General features: G+C 41.3%; 1 protein-coding gene across 1 annotated transcript; it reads right to left on the bottom strand.

Moving 5' to 3' along the window:
* Positions 1–2,515: 2,515 nt before the first annotated feature.
* Positions 2,516–21,436, bottom strand: LOC118405426. The gene is made up of 12 exons (XM_035804924.1): positions 20,983–21,436; positions 20,158–20,268; positions 18,775–18,870; positions 18,077–18,235; positions 17,577–17,672; positions 17,173–17,412; positions 16,086–16,149; positions 15,030–15,096; positions 14,700–14,880; positions 13,278–13,404; positions 10,607–12,761; positions 2,516–2,698 (listed from the first exon to the last, which is right to left on the bottom strand). The coding sequence occupies exons 1-12, from the start codon at positions 21,185–21,187 to the stop codon at positions 2,516–2,518; spliced, it is 3,684 nt and encodes a 1,227-aa protein (XP_035660817.1). The 5' UTR covers positions 21,188–21,436.
* Positions 21,437–21,839: the final 403 nt, after the last annotated feature.

The following is a 21,839-nucleotide window of genomic DNA, read 5'->3' as shown; positions in this document are numbered from 1 at the left end:
AAATATGTATTGTCCATTTTAGACTGATGAGATAACTTGCACATAAAAGCCCCATATTGGACACAGAAAGCATTAAAACACGGTCTGTTACCATGTTGTCTTTTTTTGGCGACTCATGTTTATTCCAGAGGCGCTTGACAGATAAACCCGTGCCTGTTACTACACTTAATATCATCCCACATATGGTTGCCAGTGCGCCCTGACCTGTATTGAACGCACAATTTCAATTTGGCCAAATGAAGCCACCTTTTGTTATCAGGCGTTCCTGGATACCATCCCTGAAAAACGCAATGAAACAGCTTTAAGTCTCGATAGCAGACGCAATACGCCGTTTTTTTTACACAAAACCATAATATAGTATTGATTTAATCGTATGCTACTCGTAAAGTCAATAATAATCCAGCACAAAAGAAAACAAAACATAATTTATATGAATTATTAATTATATGGATATCTGGCACCAAAATACGCTAAACCAAGCTGTGCAACATCTGAGACTAAAAAAAGGGAAAATCAAGCCCCTTCACAAAGCCCTTTAGACGAGTGACCTTGTATGTTTGCCCATTCCTCACTAAGACTAACATTCTAAAAAAATTAACCTTCCGTGACAAAAAATACATTCTGTTTGACGAGGCATGTCTTGATATACTCACTTTGTAGTGGCCCAATGTAGACCCATCTCCCCAGAGCCAGTGTCTCTCTTTAAGAAAGAAGCCCCCCTTGTCCCGCAAGCCAATCCAAAAGTTGACGTTATGACCTTCCTTGTGGACAAGGTGTCTCAAAGCGTGATCCAACTCTTCTGTTTTAGGCATTGCTAGTCTCGCACCATCCTTATTGCAGGCATTCCTGGATTTCCACCAGTTCATTTTTCGAAAGCTGAGTCTGATGCAGGTCCAGGCGAGGATTTTGTATCCGACCTGGCAGCGGCCAATCCTGGGAGCTAAAACAGTGGACGAACGTTTAAATACCAAAAGAAAGAAATTTCCAGGAAGACCATCACTATGAATGTTATGCCTACTTTAAAAAAATCGATTTTCTTTTTTTAAACTTCATTACAATTTTTGCATTTGTGGACTTGATAATTGCCCAAGTTTGACTTGTTTATTCAAAACGTACAGAATATCAGAACATAAATTGCACATTTACATGACCTGCATTATCCACTGATGCATAATACAACACGGTGTATCCCGTATTGCCCGAAGTCCCAGCCCGACCGCAGGTCGGATCGCCCGAAATAGTTCGATTTATTCGAATGGAGTCCATGTGAAACAACTTAGAACCCGTCTGATACGGAAAGACATCACCCGGTCCGGAACACCCGTATCGAACGTTTTCCCGTCACAGGTATAAAATAAACATCAGGGATATGGTACCATTACATCCATTGCTCACTTGGGAATTTTTGCCTAGTCAAGCAAAATTCTCTATAAACGTATAGTTGTTTTTAGTTTTTGCCAGCCATCTTAACCGTTAGCCGATATGGTGGAAACCTGTAGCCGACTTTGCATCTTTATGTCAGCTATAAAAATCAGTTCAGTTTAGTCATCAATAACATCAACGACAACAATGACAAATCCAGTTTCATAATTACCACACGGGACTGTTTGTAGGATCAGACTTAAATAATCATTACAGGTAATTTATTATCCAAGTGAAAGTGTTTGTTGCTTGTCGATTGTCTGTAATGATTTTGTTAGAATGCGAAAGAAACCTTAACCGTATTCAGAGGGAGGGGGGGTGCTTTCGAGGCCGGTGCAACTTTCAGGTCGCATAGCGCCTGAACGGCTTACGCTAGATTTTACAAGTCACTGAATTTCTATTAACGTTTCCTAAAATCTAGTTGGAAACATTCTTATCTTAAAGAAACTTTCCAATTTTCGTATTGCCATTGCATTGTTGACAGGCATTTTCTAAACGAAAATTGCTTTAAACTATGTTTTCTGGGGGGTTTTCTTGCTACAGTTCTGCTCTATTATTTTTCTATGAATAAAATCCGATGTAATTAAGTGTATCTTTAAAAATAAAGTATCTATGAATTATACTTCAAATTTAATGACTTTGTCTGTCGAAGTCAAAGAAGATGGATCACCAGACAAAGTCTAACTTCTTTTTATGCCATAAAATTTGTTTACGTATTTTAATCAATTAAATCAATTTTCGTCTGTTTTTAATTTCTTTGGTGATTTGCTGAAAATTTTCAAAAGTCAAGTTGATTCCAGCAAACAACATCACATAAATCACGTCGTATTATAGGAGTTACAAACGCGGGCCGCAGAAGTAGCCCCATTTGCTCAAAGAAGCCCATACTGGACAGCGTTAAATTGGGAGTTTTCGGAAAATGACAAACTTTACTAATGGTCTTCAAAATTCTACAAATTAGAACCTACCAATTCTTCTTGGTGGATGAATGCCATACATTCTTCCTCCTTGACTGGGGGGGGGGGTCCATTTTGCTTGATAATGATATATCAAAGTTTTTATAGAAATTACTCTATATCTGGTGTATGTAGTGTTACAGTTGCAGTAGACTTTGTACCACACCTTCCCGAGTCACTGATAGGTTCTGCTTTGCAGTTTCAACTGTCTTGCCCCACTGGGTCACGTTGGTCGCTGGTAGGGGGGTCACGTTGGTCGCTGGTAGGGGGGTCACGTTGGTCGCTGGTAGGGGGGTCACGTTGGTCGCTGGTACCATAACCTGAGGTAACAACAGTTTGCAACCATTTACTCTTGCACTTCTTTACACATATTGAACTTACAGTGGTTGACACTAACATGTTATGAAATACAAACGTTGTAATTCATTTTGGTGCAAAAGTGGTGAGGCCAATGTTTTTTTTTCTGGCCGGCCGACTCCCCTAGCGTACTATTGACTCTATTTGTCCAATTTCTACAATTAGACCACCGATCCACGTAGCCTGGTAGAGGCTAGTGATAATGCTAATCATGATATAATGTATGGAGAAAATATTATATGCCCAAGGCATCTTATACGGGATTTTTTTCCCATTTACTTCCAATGAAATGGCACGTGAGCACGATATATACATGGGATGGGCACTGTCAATAAACACAACAAACCAAAAAATAGTATAGAGCTTAATATCTGTAGTAAATTTTTTTATATAGCTATCTGTAGTATATAACTACCTATCTGTGGTATATAGGTAACTATCTGTATTATATCCATCATTGATCTTATACATATACTACCTATCTGTAGTATAGAGCTACCTATCTGTAGCATATAGCTACCTATCTGTAGTATAGAGCTAAACATCTGCAGTATGGGGGGGGGGGGGCAATATTTAGAAAATCTAAGCGCGGCTTGTTTCTGTGCCATTTTTAGCCGCTCAAAGTATTATATAATGGTGTAAATGCTGGAATATACTGCGCAAAATATCAATTTCAAACATATTGCCTTATCCAGATTATTTAAACTTTTAACGCGATGTAATATTGCTTACGTTGCATTTCAATGTGCCGTGTTTGGGTATGGATTCATTTGGCAACAATGCTAAAGAAACGTGTCAATACAAGACTCGATAAACAATTTCTTATTTCCGAGTAAACTTTATTAACACTTCTAAGAAAGGTACATATCTATCTATCTTAATCTTCCTTACTATAAGTAGAAGAATGCGAATTCAGGTAGTAAATAAAAAGTAACGACTTGGTCTCAAGAAACACAATAAAAAAATACAGACCGAATTGAATTCTGGTTTGCCTTCCCCGGCGACAATAACACAGATTGTAGCAGCAACCCCCGAGGCAATCAAAGCAGCAACTGCACCAGCAATCATTGTTGTTCGGAGCAGATGAGGTCGTCGAAAAGGCCAACGAGTTCTCTCCGAGTCTGTGAAGATTTAACAATAGTTTCAAATATGCGCAAAGAAAGAAACCATTTGTATTACTCTGCAAAACTTCATCACCGATACCTACCAGTTAGTTTTTCCCCCGGGGCCCAAATCACACTAATTGTCACAATATAAGATCAAAAAAGAGTCTGAAAACTCATATCTGCATGAAATATTTTCTTTTGTGATGGTGCGTATGGTGTGTTGTGTTGTTGATATGGTTTGACGTTTGCCAAAATTATTCCATCATTGATCTTATATATCTTCCTATGGTAAACGGTTAGATCCAAAACTACACCTTTCTAGTGACCTCACCATTTCGTTTTTCATTTCCTATTGTTACACCCGCACCTGGCACATATCCCTAATGTGAATATAATTTTTCATTCCACACAGAGGTGACAGAGATGGTCACAATTACTCTTTCTACTAGTTGTGGATCTGTGCAGTCATCGGCTTTATATCCCTAATGTGTATATAGTGATTCACCCCGCACTCAGTGGTGACAGGGGTGAAAAATTACCCAGCTGGCTTGCAGCTAGTAGTTATCTACTCCTACTATTTTTTAAACGAGCCACAAAACTGCAGCAAACATTTGATGCATACTAAAGCACAATGGCTCACAATATCTACTCATATAGCAAATGTGTTTGCTATCCATCCAGAGGTTCGTAAGATATTGGTTTGGAAACACAAACTCCAAATCGTGATCCCTACCAAAAACAATAACTGCTTTTTTTCAAGCAGGTTAAGATAAATATTATAACTAGAATTAGTCACCGACAGGTATTGTTATTAAGCTAGCTGATCCCATATACCATTGAATTAAGAAAAAAACACACACTATAATTCAAATATGGACATGCGGCCATTTTCGTTTAAATCTATCATGGTCGCCGCGTGAGAAAGGTGTATTTTAATTAAGGTATCACACAGGTTTTTACTTGTATCTCAAGTGATTCCACGGGACAAACGCTGGCATGGGCCAAGTGCTCTTTCTTAAAAAAGAATAGATAGCGGATTTTGACGTGAGAATTAATGTTGCAACAATGTTTTATTGTTTATTCTAGGACGCAAAATATTATCAGCTTCCGTTACATTTTTGTTGATTTTTCGGGCGGGTTTGCATGATATTAATGAAATAAAGCGCTGTGACAGTTCTTGTTTTTTTCCGTCAGGTATCGGTTGTCCAGCAGGTCAGATCGCCTTTTGATCATCAGGCCAGGATACACTGTGTGATATATGATGAGTATATTTTATTATAAAAAGGATACTGAAATGCAGTAAGTACCTTTGCCGTTACCTTGTCGTAACGCACCAGGCACATAGAGTAGGTTATCAGACAACTCATCGGCGTCCATTTGTACATTCATGGGTAATGTGGTATCTTCCTTTTTATCAGCCAATTGCCCATCGTGTCCATTGTCCTTATTACCCTTCTTTGGGTTGTTGATGTCATTAGTGTTGATGGAATTGTTAATGTTGTCACCAGGGTCATCCATGCAGGTGTCACTGGCAACGGATTCTTCTTTGGTTTCTCCCTCTTTGATAGAAATGACCATTCAAATCCATAGGAAAATAGTACATAGCACAAAATTCTCTATTGTTATTAGAGAATACATAAAGAGATATCTATAATTACATGAGAACCCTTCATTTTGAAATGTACCGAATACCGAAATAGTGACAACACTGACGCAAGTATGATGTAAGAAATTAATTTGGATCGGCAATCGTGAAAATGGGATTTTCTACATATAACCCTAAAACCCAATGGGTACAAAGGTTCATATAAGTATTTTGTAAAAAAAAAATTAAAAGATGTTGACAGAATTTTAGTAAAAAATAACCTGATGTTACTATCGCTAAACTGTGGTCCACCATCTTGGATGTTGACAAATGATGTTATCAAATAAAGTTTAGCAATGAATATTTAATCATAAATGTTACGAAAAACTAGAAAGGTCGACATTTCCTTGGGAGCAAATACAGCATATTTTAGCCTTCCCCCTCCCCAAGCAACAATAGGCTGTTCCAAAATCACTCATTTGAAAGAAGAAAAAAATTGCTAATGACGGTTTAACCCAAAGATGAATATTACAAAACTCCCCTTGCAATTATGGACTTCAGCACACCCAAATTGAATTGGCACAATACATCAGTCCAGAAATACTCCAACTGAAAACATGGCCTTTTGAATAAGAAACCGAACCCAAAATTGAATTTAGCAAAAAAAGTCCCCAGTGCATGAAAAGATAAAATGAACTATAGTCTAAATACTTCGCCTAAAATGGAATTTTGTATCATCACTCGTGTGCAAAAAAATCTACCTGTGATACCCATATGTAAAGTGGAGCGGTCCAAAAATACATCCGCTAAAAAGGACTTTGACATAATCACCGAAGTCACAAAATAAATTTTTAAAAATGCACCCCTCCGTGCATTAATGCACTCTTCCAGTACCAGTACCAAATATAATATTGCAAAATAGACCAATCCAAAAAGACATCCGCTGAAAGACTTTAAATGCTAGTAATTACCAGTGCAAATATGAATTTAGAAAAAAATATCCCCTTCCTATAAGAATGGAACAGTTGGGGGCATTTTTTTTTAAGTTTAAAAGTAAAAAAATGCAAAAATGTTGGTCTATGGAAAATAAATTTTGATTTGATTCTACAAGATAATTTATGAAAATAAAGAACATATTACTAGAGTCGTCTTCCTAAAAATGTCGATCCGTAAGATAGTCACCTTCAATTCTCGAGCGTTGTTCGTAATCTTTAGTGCAATCTTCGTCACAAGGATCTCCAGTGATGTAGGTTGCTGATTCTCTCTGTTTAAGGGACGAAATGTCAGAATGTGCGCTATAGGACACTGGCTCTGAGAGTAACTCGGAATGCGCGCTATACAACACTGGCTCTGAGAGTAACTCTTCGCCTGCTTCTGAGTAAAGCTTTCCCTCTGCCTGCATATGATTGACATCTGCTATCGGCTCGCCGGTATTGGCATCTGGGCCATCAGCACCATGTACCTCCATGTCAGTAGGCTACTTTTTGGGATTTAAACTGGAGCAAAAAATAAATAGATTTCTTCTTAATCTTCGTTCTTAAGCTGCGCTTGTAAGCTGTGGACGTCGTGTGGCTGTTTCGTCACAACGTAAAAAACAACTAGGATCAGACTTACGTATGTTGTTATGTTGATTGTCTGAGTTTAACTTAATACATATTAAGATTTATGAATATTACGACGGTGAGTCATGTGCTTGTTTTTCAAAATGTGAAGGTCTAACCTGTCCAGCCTCCACCAAAAATGTTTAAAAAATAAATCAGCGTTTTTAAAATTAGAATTTAAGCAAATATTAATGCTTTTGTTGTCAGTGTTTCAAATCGTGGTAAATCTATCTTACTTGTTAATGCCTGCTTAGAATGTCTGAAGCTACCCCTGTCTATTAAACCTGTAACCCTCGAAATGAGTGCCCTGGTATGATTCCGACTGCACAACCACAAAAGTCGTTCAGGCGTGCCAAGTGTATCCTAGCAAAATCTTTCAAATAAAAAGCACTACAGACGTACTTTATGGAAGATACTTTATTACATTTTAAACACACATAAAAACACACACGCACACGCACACACACACACACACACACACACACACACACACACACACTCATAATGGGAACGCCCAAACATGACACGCGCCCTAAGCTTGGGTCTTTAATGGAAAAAGGGTCATACTGGGCACTTAAAAGACACCGTGTGGTCCCGGGGCTCTTTTAGACCCGGTCGGTTTTTGTGATAACTAAAATTCGACCTAAAATAAATCTGGGGCCCGGTAACAAATTACATAACCATGGGGAACACCAAGAGTACCTCCGGTATGCGCCTGTCCATGGCCAATTGTCACAATCAATACCTTAAAAGAAGTAGTCCTAGCTCATTACCTTTTCCTTTTCAACAAGAGATTCCACCCCAATGACATATGCACTTGGCTAACCCACTGCCAACGCCCTAACTGTGCAAATTTTTAAATTTTACATATACATATTTCATTTTACTATTATTTCTATGATCGATGTCATGGATTTTCTTATATTTGTTATCATTGTTGTTGATCTTATCATTACTATCATTGTACTACCATTGTCATTTTATTACTATTATGTATTTTATTGTTTCCATTATTGGCTTTGCTATCATTATCATTATATGTTTTGTACGGGAGGCAACTCGAAGATGAGTTTTACACCTGTTTTTGCCTCCCCACCAAAATTTGTTCTGTGTACGGTGAAGTTCAAATGAATAAATAAAGAAGACAAAAAGATGAGGACTGAGATAAAACTTTCATTTGTCAATATTTACTCGTTTTAAATATTTTGTTTACAACAATCCTGGCTATGATGAAAGACCTCAATGTATGCATGCGAAACTCATTTCTGTTGGCTGGTAGAGTCTCACTCACACAGCAACTGAAACATGTTATGTGTTGAATAGACCATACCAATTGAAAATCCAGTTTTTCCCGGGGGTAAGAAAATTGCATAGAAGGAGTAATCATCAAGTTATACAAGTACATAAAATCCATACATTGGTACACTACAGTCAGGGGGTTTGCTTCCGTGGTATGTTGCGGTAAACAATAATCGCAAATATAAATGAAATGGTAAAATAAACTACCAGTCTAATGTTTTTATGTTGTCCTCTTCGTGATATTTGTAGAGAAACTCTTGTGATTATGGTAAAAAAATGAATGACAATCACCTGAGCATGGTTGTTAAAGATGAGATGAAACATGAAGGTGCAATAAAAAATTGTTTCATTATAGCACAAACAGTTTCAATCTATTCATAAGTAAAATGCTAGCTTCGCGAAGAAATTGTTCTTGACCAATTTTTATAATAGCAATTTTTAATACTTGGTGCTGAAAATGTTTTTTATTTGCCATGACAGTCTTGTACCCTATCATTTTATAGCACGGAAAACTACAGTATTTATCATTTAAAACGTTTGTATCTTTGTCGTGATTTGTATTTTGAAGCAGGTCCGAAGTCAGTTCTAACAAAATTCAACCACTTTGGCTAACATGTTGAAGACAATATTACTTGCTTTTCGAAATTTACCTTTTAAATACAATATAGTGACAACGACAATGATGCTCAATATAAGGAAAGACGCAACTTGAAAGTGCATCATACGTACGTGGTCCTCTACTGTTAATCATTTCTTTTACAATGGCTTATTATTCTGTTTGCCTTCCTCGCAGTAGACTTTTCATAGCGAACTAAAAAAATCAACAGAAAGATAAATTTTCCATTTTTTCCATTACATTCGCTTTCGTGGACGATACAAGGCTTGGATAGGCCAGAATTTCAAACCTACAGATATCCACTAGTCATAGCTATATCTGATTGTAACTCCAGATCGCAGCTGATCTTTAATCAGTACTAGAACGGCGGTAATATGCACTCCTGTTTAAAACCAATTCTAATCGTGGCAATCGTGGCTGCCGTCAGGGCAACTTATTCGCTTCGGTATATTTCAGAGGGCTTAACGATTCAGGGAATAAAAAGCCTTATTTAAACTAATGAAGGCTATAAAGAGAGGCTGTTGCTGTTCTGTACATATCTCTTGGATTATTCTAGTAATAAAAACCATGTCAAAAGTTCCGTTACAGCTAGACCTGTGTGATCTCATCCATGAACTGTTATTGTTTTTGCACATTGGCGCATTATTCACCTGAAGCTCGACTACCATTTTCACTTACAAATACATGCATATAAAAGAACGGTATCTATAAAAACTACATGAAACGGCTGCTCATGGTGAGAGATGGCAGTGTTGATGCCAACGTTATACATTCTTCACAGTCTCGTTTAATCTCCAAGGAGAGGAATTATAATTATTCTGCAGTCCATACCAAAACCGATAGAGAGTAGTAGTGCAAGGTCTCATAAGTGCATCCTTGCTTTTATAATTGCTGGGTTAGTACTTCACATAGACGGATGGCATGAGGCGGATATATTTGATCCCGATGTACTATTGAAAATACATTCAATTTGGTGAGAATTTATTTTCGCGGTAGGGGCAAAATGGAGTTTCGCAAATGTGCATATGGCTTTGAGTATGCGAGAGCGCTAAAGTGACACACTTTCCAGAACATTTTCAAAAGTGTGCATACTAGTACGTAAGTACTGAATATTATAACCGTAACAAATTAAAGTTATATGACACATGATACTGACGGTCTAGTTTATATATGGGAGCTTACTTTAATTGAATCAACGTTTATCTGCATTGACATCTTCACGGTGATCATTATTATTATTATTTTATTATTATTATTATAAGTCAACTCTACTCATTATAAAGAAAACACGAGTTCAATTCTAGAGGCACAGCCACTCATTCAATTCCGCATGCCTCTACGTCAGTTCGGCCTGCAGCCACTACGTCATTTCCACCTGCGTCTACGTCAGTTCCGCCTTCCTCTACGTCAGTTCCGCCTGCCACTACGTCAGTTTCACCTGCGGCCACTACGTCAGTTCCGGCTGCCACTACGTCAGTTCCGTCTGCGTCTACGTCAGTTCCGCCTGGCTCAACGTCAGTTCCGTCTGCCACTACGTCAGTTTCACCTGCGGCCACTGCGTTATTTCCGCATGCCTCTACGTCAGTTCCGCCTGCCACTTCGTCACTTCCACCTGCCACTACGTCACTTCCGCCTGCCACTACGTCACTTCCGCCTGCCACTACGCCAGTTTCCCCTGCGGGAGTCAGCTTAGTGCTTGCAGTGGCGGTTGCTCCGTCTTGTTGAGGCTTGTCCAGATGAGAGCGTGCGGTGTTTTCGACATCAGCCAAAGTTGTCTTGGGCATTTCTATAGCAAAGTCGGTTCCGCATGCTGTGGTCGTCAGATTGGTAACTATGGCGGTACATCCGCGGCCCTGATGAGGCCTATCCAGCTGAGTGCGCTTTCTGTTCTCCTCCACATCAGCTATAGTTGTCATGGGTATGTCTGCAGATGAGCTGGTCTTACACGCCGTTGCGGTAGTCTGATTGTTGTTGGCAGTGTTGGTTACTCCAGCGTTCTGCTTAGGTTGAGTCAGACCGAAGCGTGCTCTGATCGCCACCTTCCATTTCTGCACCACCTTCGATGTTATTGTCAGTATCAAGGTAAGCAGAAGGCCCTGAGAAGAATTCAGCACAATGAAGATGTACTCGACAGCTCGGCTGTTGACGTAAGGATAGATGAAGCCGAGAATCCAGGTGAACCCCGTCAGGAAGCAGATACGCAAGTAAACCCAAGCCTTACTGATGTGCGAACGTGACTTTGCCTTGTCGGCTATCTCAAATGACTTCCGTAAGGCCAGCAAAACAAAAGTGATCAAGACAGCATTGACCAGAAGGGCGCTGAGGACAGGAACCCCAAAAGCCACCAGACTGCTGATGGGATCACCAATCCAACAGTTCTCTCCGTAACCCACCCTGACGGAACTGCCGAATTCCACAATCAAAGTCACTACGACTATAGGCATCGGCATCAGCCATGTGTACAACAGGTACTGGTACAGCTTCTTCCTTTCTAAAGCATCACGAAACGTTAGAAAGAGGTCCATGGCTAGAGCGTTCATGGATGTGAAGGCCGTCAACAGGAAGTAGTGTAGAAGTATCGCGAACGCTGTACAGGCCGGTCCGAGGGGGACCCGCACACGTACCACAAACAAGACTTCAGCGAGCGCCATACATACCAACATCTGAACCTTCAGCTTTTCTGGGACTTTCTCCCACCGACCAGACCTGATATTGTGGACCACGAAACCAAACACTGCTACAGCGGACACTATCACAAGACCTAGGGTTAACCAGCCCTGGTCAGCGTCCCAAGGGTTAGCTGTCTGTGTGTAGTTTGAGAAGTACTGAAGAATGCACTCCCCGCAAATCGATGCTGTTGTGTTCAGAATGGCCACCTGCTCAGCTGGGCAGGACACGTTAGAACCCAACAGGTGGACGCTACCATTGGGAAGGACTCGGAACTCTTCCGCTGTGAACGTCAGAGCGGGTTTGCTGCAGTTTTGTAAGGGGGTGGTATTGTTTAACGAGCCGTGAGTTCTACGGGTAGACGAGAATAACCGGCATGAGTCGGCAAATGGATCGTATAAAGTGTCGGAAGGACACTGATTGGGACTGTTTCCACCACTGCCATAGGAATTAAAGTTGAACAGATTAGTTAGTGAGAATCTTGAGGGACAGGCAGTAGGATTAGTGCATTGATTTCGGACAAATGGATCCAAAGCAGAAGCACACTTAAGTTTGGCGGCTGCCGTAAGAGAAAGCCCTTCACAAAGAGCACAGTGAAAATTTTTGTAAATCTTATACCCAGTGCCTATTGGGTAACTGTAGGACATACAGGAGGAGATATCACAACTCTCTTCTAAAATATTAGCCTGGACACATCGCCTTGCATGTGATATGTTTAAAGGGACAAACACTATTGTCTTCGTTCCAAAGCAATATTCCCAACTGGCTTCAATGATGCTGTTGTATTCTTGGGAACCCCTAGGGATTTGTGGAGACAAGGCAAGCATCCCTGTACACTCAACTTTCGACATCCAAAGAATTGTCTCTGTCAAAGAAACATTGTTACAAATTGCACAGAATATGTTTCTGTAGGGGACGTTTGACGTGTCCTCTACAGGCATTCGGTAGACTAGCTCACTTGGGTTGAAGGGGTCCACTTGTCTTAAACACTTATCCCTCGTGACGTCATCTGTCCATTCACCTGGGCAGTCAGCCACCATCCAATAGGACTCTTTATTTTCATTTTCTCTAGTGAAGCCACGAGAAAAGCCAGGAACACAGTCCCACTTCAGATGGTGATGGTCAGACGGTGTTTGGGATTTACTGCCTTCTCTGTAGTGGGTGCAATAAAGTTGTAATAAATCACAATGCCTCCAATTAACATGTCATGTTGTGAACTTAACCATGCCCTTTCCATTTTCATAATTGCTGAGAATAGGACCAATTAGAATCAGAAATTCTTTTTCAAATATGAAAACTAGTCAAATCATAGCGATGGGGGCTAGACATTATGATAATAAGATATGTAGGGTAACAGTTACTCATCAGTCAAACTGATGAATAGATTATACATATAATCTATCGCCGCTACCATAAAGATTTTTACAGCACTTTTTGTCATGTCTATAAAGCTTGTTTATCTTCTTACCTCGTACCTAACACCCATAGGTGCCGTATTGAAGAAAAGATTGTCATCGATATCTATAATCAATAACAATATACATGTATGTCTGTCTTAAACTCAATGAATGTGATTGTAGATGGTGAACAGTTGTTGGCCAGCATTCGGTCAGAGCCGATGAGGCTGCTAGTAGCGTGATTTTACCAGGCTAGAACAGGTTTACTTACTGAAAGTCTTCGCAGCAGTCACCGAAAAAGCCGCAGTCTTTGTCACAGTAGCAGAGTCGTTTGGACGAAAATTCACAGGTGTAGGCTCCATGGCAGTCCTGGTCGGCAGAGTCTGGTGATGGGGGATCTGAGAAGACAAATGTGTAATTACGGATGAATGATTGTCGATGCATTTATTCCGTTTTGAATGGTTATTGACAATTGCTGTCTTATAAGAGATCTGTGCATTTAAGTTCACATGCGTGTGTTGTCTATTTTGCGGGAAATATGTCAGAGGTGAAACCTCCTTCAACTGTTCTCATCTCTGTCATCGCTCAGGCTACCCTGGGAGCCAAACATGACCGGGTAGCTAGCGAGCTTCATTTGGGGATCCAAGGCAGTCAGCCCGCCGATCTCACATTAACGCTCCGGAGAGTTTAAGCCTCAAGGAGTTATCACTACCTTATCGGACTCCCTGGGGCGCTAGTAGGAGATCTGCAGGCTGACTGCCTTGGCTCCCCGACTAAAACTCGCTAGCTACCCGATCTGTATAACCAAACCAAGACTGCCCTAGCTGCCCGATCCCGGCTGGTACCCAGGGGACGTTTTTGTTTACGTCTCAGATACCTCTATCTTTGAATCAATATCCACAATGCATTTCGCTGCACATGTGTACAAAAAGTCATAGAGTCATGAACCTTCTAAAAGATCCTTTTTCTGTTCCAAGGGTCCACAATAACCATAAAACAATATAGATCCACCCTACTGAATTGTGCCAGGAGTTTTGAAAGCTGAATTGACCCTCAAGACCACATAAACTAATTAGAAGCCAACGGGAGTCCAGCCAGTGTCTGCTACCAGGAACAAAGGGATGTTATTAAGAAATAAGGTTGAAACGTATTAGCATATTAAATGTCAGATCTGTTTGAAAAATTTTCTCCACTACTTGTCAACAAAATGCTGTCAAACAAAGCAAAATGACACATAAGCGTGCTGCAAGGCTAAAGACATCATACCATATTTTCTACAACATTAGGTTTAAAGGAAGAAATATCAGACCAGTGTTGAAAATTCAAAATGTTGGCCAGATTTCCTGCTCATTTGAATTCGGTGTGGAATCTAGCTCTCTATCTTTTTCTGAGTTACTGAATAATTAATTTTTTGCTATTTGGTGTCTTGCCTTTCAGAAACTATTTGGTGTCTTGTTTTCAAATAAGAGCCGTTATCCTCATTGTAGAGAATAAGAGCATTTATTTTGGCAAATATTAGTCCCTGTCAAGTTTGTATTACTTTACAGTAGTTATGAGCTTTCTATTGGCGTTTTGTGTCTACAAAAAGAACTTGTAATCGTGGCACAGTCTTTACAATGTGATAGACTGGAAGACATCAATATTTGAGTAACGAGAATAGATCAAAGCTACAGGTTTGCTCAAACCCTCTTACCAGCACATTCCATGACGTCACAGAAGTCCCATCTCTTCGACGCATCCATGGTGTAGCACCAGGGCCGCTCCTTGTTGTCAGGGTTACGGCAGAAGTTCTCCTCCAGGCCTGCATCAGGATGAGCCTGTGGTGTGTGGGGGTGGCTGTGGGGGTACTGGGAGTCCCATCTCTTACACACCCGGTCTCCTGCCCTGTACATATATACGGTATATAAACGTGTAAAGAGCCTGTGGTGTGTGGGGATGGCTGTGGGGGGACTGGGAGTCCCATCTCTGACACACCCGGTCTCCTGCCCTGTACATATATACGGTATATAAACGTGTAAAGAGCCTGTGGTGTGTGGGGGTGGCTGTGGGAGGACTGGGAGTCCCATCTCTGACACACCCGGTCTCCTGCCCTGTATAGATAAACGGTAAATAAACGTGTAAAGAGACTATGGTGTGTGCTGGGTATGGCTGTTTTGGACTGAAAGTCCCATCTCTGACACACCTGGTCTCCTGTCCTGTACAGATATACTCTATATAAACGTGTAAAGAGCCTGTGGTGTGTGGGGATGGCTGTGGGGGGACTGGGAGTCCCATCTCTGACGCTCCCGGTCTCCTGCCCTGTACAGATATACGGTATATAAACGCGTAAAGAGCCTGTGATGTGTGGGGATGGCTGTGGGGGGACTGGGAGTCCCATTTCTTACACACCCGGTCTCCTGCCCTGTACAGATATACGGTATATAAACGCGTAAAGAGCCTGTGGTGTGTGGGGGTGGCTGTGGGGGGACTGGGAGTCCCATCTCTGACACACCCGGTCTCCTTTCTGTTGTTTAGATCATGCAATAGCAAAATGTGTACCGCTCTTCAACTCACTTACTGGTGTCAAACGGGTGTCGTCTGCAATTTAACGATCCCCACGATTTGAATTTTGATATGCATTCATTAACGCATCATTAACTATAACCCGTAGTACTCGTTAACTTAACTATGCCGCGGAATTTGAGTCGTTTTTTGTTTTTCAGGTATGTGACTGCGAAATAATTGATCACTCCAGGTAGGTTTACTTATTATCATGTATCCTCCGGGAAAATATTTTGTTTTTGCTGGTGTGTTCTTCTTCCTCTTTCTTCCTCTGTCTTAAAATAATCAGAGCTTAAAACAGCCGATGACACTAGTAAATATGAAAAAAATATTAGCTGTTCCCGCAATTATGAACAACTACATGTTTGCGATTATCATAGTAAAATCTGTCTTGGTTTCATAAAAAGGCATTTTGAGAGGGAAACCTCCTGCAGTTTCTCGACAGTGTTGCCTAGGTAGTATCGGATATTTTGTGCATTCGTTTAAATATTTATATGTCGATGGTTTGTACGCTCCTAAAATGCCCAGCTGACCTCACCTGTTAGTCTGTCCTGCGTAGCTCCTTCCCTTATCCAATGCGTAGAAGCATCGCGTCGGTGGAGCTAAAATAAAAACAAAATGGAGGATATATACAATATACCTCCTCCTACGCAGCGACATCCAACAGCGAAAACGCCTGTCTGGATGTACCCTGCTTTCAGCACTGTCAAATTATAGTTTTCAAAAGGGGTCACACATATAAAGGAAAGCACTTCTACAATTGCCACGAGTATACCGAGCTTATGTGAATGTATGTTTTGAAAAAAAAATATCTTGATGTCACTATCATTCTATGTTAGACTCCGTATATAGAAGTTGATAATGTTTTTTTGCTACATTGAAGAGCACAAACATGCTAAAGGTAGGTGTGACAAGAGAGTTTTATATGGCATCGCAGTGAGTTTGGAAAGGTGTTTGTGTCTATGATACGGCCACTACGACCACTGCGGTCATGGGTTGTGAGCTTCATTTGTTGTTGTTGTTGCTATTGGTTGAGCTGACTACTCTGTCTTGGCAGCCAGGGGGTTGAATTGCGAGAAGCTTACAGTAGGTGGGGCTAACCACAAGGGTCTGGAGCGAGCTGCCATTCGGCGCCACTCATTTGACCTCAATACGACAGTAATTTCCCCAGGTGCGGCCAAGGGACTGTAGGTTTTGAATTACTCACACCGCACCATCGCACGTGTGGTAGGTTCTTTAACGTGCACGAGGTGTGGCTCTTCCTAAAATCGGGACCTCCATTTAACGTCCTATCCAAGGGAGCGCCCTAGCCGAAGCTTGGTACTCATTTTCACCTGAGTGAAGTGAGGAAAGTCGTATAAAGTGCCGAGTGAAGTGAGCAAAGTCGTGTAAAGTGCCTTTCCCAAGGGCAAAAGATCGGTGACATGACAGGATTCGAACTCGAGACCTCTCGGTCCTGAGCCAAACACGCTGTCGCTCTGCCATGCGATCTCACGCAATCTTATTTCATCGATCATGTGCTGTTTGGATGCTGTTAATTAACACGACCGGGTGTATCCGTCCTTAGCTCTGGAGGTTAAAGAATAGAAATTGAAGACGCTGAAGAATACAAACGTTGAATTTACCGTCACATGCGAAGACCTCCTCGCAGTACATCCACCTGATGAGCGGGTTGTTTGTGTAGCACCACGGCCTGTCCTTCCCGTCCGGGTTCCGGCAGTAGTTCCGCTCCAGCCCTGCCCGTGGGTAGGCCTGGGGAGTGTGGTTATGGGTGTGAGGGTACTGAGATGTCCAGAACTGACAGGAGTTGTCACGGTTTACACGGCCCCTGTAGCTTGTCCCTCTGTCCCGAAGATAGTAACAGACTGTGGACATATAACGTTACATCGTAAATGTTGTGTACAGAAGGGCTGCTAAGAAGATGCTAGTAAATTTTTTGCATGCTTTATAGTAGGCACGGAAAGTATGGGCTAGCTTGATTGTTGCAGTGCACGTTCAAATGTTTAACTCCCAAATAAACCGTACGTACCACAGTTCTGCTCGTCACTGTTGTCCCCACAGTCGTCTCTGCCGTCACACCGAGAAAGCTGGTGGAACAGGGCTCCATTGTCACATGCAGAGACCGCTGAAGAGGGAAAGGGCACTGTTGAGCCACAATTGATACATACATTAACATTCAACTATCTAATGTATGCACATCAATGCAGAACTAGTATATACAACCTATGATCCACTGCTTACTGAGTCACGTGTTCTATCTGCATAACGTGAGGTCACGGCAGCAGTGGATTGTTCATTCCTCGGCAAAGACTGGTGCTGTTCAGTCGAAAATTTGGGTGAGTCCAATTTTTGCGTTGTTGTTGTTGTTATTGTTATTGTGTGGGCCGACCACTTGGCAGCCAGGGGGGCTGAATTGCGAAGAGTTGAATTGTGTTGGATATTACAGTTAAACTAGTTCAATAATGACTTCTACCAACACAGATGAACTTTCAAGCTAACCGCCTACTAAATTACAGCCAGTTTACTCACAGCAGGACTCGTCGCTGCCATCCCAACAATCCTCCACATCGTCACATCTAGCATATTGTCCTTTCGGTTCACCAAAGCAGGGTATGTGGGTATTGGCACACATTTTTTGTGAACCTATACAATGTCCATTGCTGCAGGCCAGCCTACCTTGACGCTCACCTTCATTAAATACAAGCGGAAGGAATTCGTTTTTTTTTTAACATATCTGTTTTTCGGGGAAAAAAAGTTTGCGGATGAAAAAGATAAAACATTAAACATTTTACTGTACTTAGATAAAAATGAAAGCCATAGTTTTCGCAAAACAGGAAGGCAATAGGCATAATTGCAAAATATTTTCCCGTGCCCCTTTTCTAGGTACTCATATCACGGAGAAGAAGGAATATAAAGAAAGCAAAAGCAATCGATTTTCCTATCCGGGAAAGTAAAAAATACACATTCATTTAAATTTATTGATGAACATGAAACAACTACAAAATCCAATATAATGTTTGGGGGAGAATTTCTAACAAAAATATCTATTACGTCATTTGAAATGAAAGTGAGAAAATATGTATGGAAATTGGTACCTAAAACTGACCTTGGGAAATTTGAAGGTTAAATGCATGAAAGTGAGAAAATCTGCACCTAACTCACGTTACCAAATCTACAAGAACAAGAGAAAGGCAAAGAAATAGGAAGAAACATGTGTCCATACTCACAGCAGTTCTGCTCGTCTGTATTGTCTCCACAGTCGTCTGTACCGTCACACACCTCTGCCTTGTTGATGGCGACTCCACTCGGACAGATCTCTTTATCTACATTCAAGAAAAAAAATAAGTCAGAGGAACAGTGACAAGGTCTCTACAATACTCGTCCATTTACGTAGATTGTAATTTCTAGACATAACATAAAGTCTTACTCAATGGTCAGGGGTACATAAGCATTTGCACAAATTTCATGAAATTTGCATTAATGTTTATGAAAAACGTATTCGTAGGTAAAACGTACGAGGATTGCCGAGGTTACAGGTTGTTTCGCAACAATGTCAGTTCGCAACCGTCAGTTAGTAAAAAGGTACAAGTCCTTTCGCAACATTTGGATATTATTAATCTTGATAGCCTAACAGTATTAGAAATCGTGTTTCTAACATAATTATACTCCTACCTGTGCACGACACGTATGAAACTGTACCGCCCGGCGTTTGGAAATCATCGGGCCTTCAGGTCCATGCAGCCCATGCCGGGGTTGTTTTTTGCACCCGGTAAATTTTTACGCCGAAGGAGTATTATTATGTTAGAAATACTATTTCTAATACTTTTAGGCTAACATTTAAATGTTTCGAAACGACTTGTGCCTTGTTGCGAAAAGACTTACCTTGTTGCGAACTGACGGTTGCGACCTGACATTGTTGCGAAACGACCCTTTATCTTAGGCGACTATCTCACAGAGCTGTGCCTGACATTTCGTTTATTTTACAAGTTGTAAAAAGGTTCAACTTGTAAAATGTTTTGAAAGGACCAGAACTAGTAGTATCGCCAACAAGAGCGGTCACTTCAAACTGCACTGGTATCACTACTATCAAAGTTTTTTTTTGCATCTACGTTGGGAGCAAACATAGGATATGAAATCTTAGGCGTAAACCTGTGTGTAAGGCTGACCGGTCGCCTGCAAAAGAAAATCGGCGAAAGATTCGCAAAGTTGCCGCAATAATGTGTCGCCGACAGGCGCAGCGTGGGATGTCTGCAAAAACCGCAGTTATCATTGACCTAGAAGCACGCAAGGCCCACAGCAAGATTAAGGAGACTATTCACATCCAGCTAGTGGGTGCGAAGCTGAACCGCAATGAGGGTAGGGAGCTGCCCAAGTCCTACCTACCCCTACTCCGCAAGGAGGTGGGGGGAGGGGGAAGCTGATCTACGCAAGACTGACCTAGTCTCGTGTTCTCTCGCGAGATAGAGACTAGGTCATTCTCCGTGAAAAAGATCGACTGTCAGCCGTTGAAAATTTGGAGGTATGTACCTTACCTTTAAAAACAGTCATTGCTCAAAAGAAATTTGTAACTGTATTCATACGTGACTGGTGATCCTCTTTAACGACCTTACCGCAGTTGTTTTCATCGCTCCCGTCGTCACAGTCCACTATGCCGTCACAGACCACCTCATGGACGTCACAGTTACCGTCTGTACACACCGTCCTCTCAACTCCGGAGCACGCTGGGCGAACATAGTAAGATACACAGAACTAGGTATTATTAGAAGCTACTATTGATTTGTTTGTTGATTTTGCCAAATATAAACCCATTCCCTCCTGGCGAGTTATGCTGGTTTTCTACACACTGTCACAAACAAATAAACACAAACGTTTCCCAAAATATTACCTTCCTGGCGAAGGTCATCAAGAAAAATCTCTAAAATGCGCAGTCAGGTGAGATACCAGCTTAAGGCCCCTTCACACTAGTACAAGAATGAGCCTAAAAATTATTCTCTATTCCTTGTCACTGCATTCCAGATATTTGTGCCTGTTCTTTGGGCTGGTCCGACTGTATGTTAACTATTCTAACTGCAGCATGACCGCATTCTACGGCATTCCAACATTATTCGAAACATTCTTATCTCATTCGATGGAGAATAGAAACAGCAAGCCACTTCGAATCATACCAGAGTGTGGCCAAAAGAATATCTGGAATGCGGTTAGAATTTCTAGAATACACTTCGAATTCCCAGGAATAGAAAATAATTTTCATTCTGACGGTATGTTGGCTCAATCTTTCTAATGTGAAGGGGATATGAGGTCCATTTGGAATTCCAAACCGAATGGAAGCGAATGTGGCACGAAGTTTGCAAATACTTCATTCCGGCTGGTTCTGCTTGATTCTTGCTAATTCGATTTCAGTTCGAAAGCCATATTAAGTAGTACTGAGCACTTACCCTGGAAAAAATTGACCTCGCTGATTTCTCCACGATATTCACTCAATGGGAACTGCAGACGCCAAAACTGTCCCGAGGCGAGGATACCAGTCAGGTCGATCTCTTTCAGTTTAATATTTTCGTCACCACTCCTGATGTGTGTGTTGTGCGGCACAGTGGTCCATTGCTGTCCTGTCATAACCATGACTATAACATCCATATGCATGCCAGTGCTGACTCCTTCAATGTACCAAATGCGAATTCTGGAAAGCGTCAGGGACGTCTGCAGATCAAACGTCAGCTGCCAGGTGGCCTCTTCGTCTCCACGTCTCCAAGTCGTCTGGAAGTTGGAGTCCAAGACGTACCCGGCAACCCGTCGGAGTCCGTCACCCCCCTCCCATAGGTCCGGTGTCACCCATGTCGGGTCGGTCTCCACCCAGCCACCTGCCACTAAAAAGTATATTATTAATATTTCATGGAGGTATGTATAAAACAAGCATCACGCATAACACTCGTTCATATTGAAATGTAAAAAATGGCAATTTTATGTTCGCAAAATAAATCGGCTTATTTTTCAGTGAAACCTCCCTGATAGTTTAGGAAAATTTTTCTTTTAACCATAGCCAGGAAATGTCAACTTTTTCATTTTCTTCCCCATTGGTTATGTATTACAGGGCAGGTAACGTTTGGTACAGCTGTCAACTTTACACTTTTTTCTTTGAAATGATTAACATTCGTGGCAAAATCTTTAAGATATAAGTGGACGTCCGTAGGAAAATTTAAGAAGTGGGCATCACTTTTACACAGGGTCAGATAAAAAGCTTAGAGAACATTGAGCAATCATTATGGTAACGTTTGTTACAGTCATTTCTGTACAG

The sequence above is a fragment of the Branchiostoma floridae genome, chromosome 18 (genome assembly GCF_000003815.2).
Source record: "Branchiostoma floridae strain S238N-H82 chromosome 18, Bfl_VNyyK, whole genome shotgun sequence".
In the NCBI taxonomy this organism is placed as follows: domain Eukaryota; kingdom Metazoa; phylum Chordata; class Leptocardii; order Amphioxiformes; family Branchiostomatidae; genus Branchiostoma; species Branchiostoma floridae.
Note: the sequence above shows the minus strand (reverse complement) of the source record. Positions and strands in the feature narration are given on the sequence as shown.

Coding starts and splice junctions, on each gene's coding strand:
- LOC118405426 (XM_035804924.1), bottom strand. CDS start 21,187: ATGCATATGGATGTTATAGTCATGGTTATGACAGGACAGCAATGGACC. Junction 18,236..18,774: donor TACAGACGAGCAGAACTGCT/GTGAGTATGGAC, acceptor TATTTAATGAAG/GTGAGCGTCAAGGTAGGCTG. Junction 15,097..16,085: donor TACGCAGGACAGACTAACAG/GTGAGGTCAGCT, acceptor TTATCTATACAG/GGCAGGAGACCGGGTGTGTC.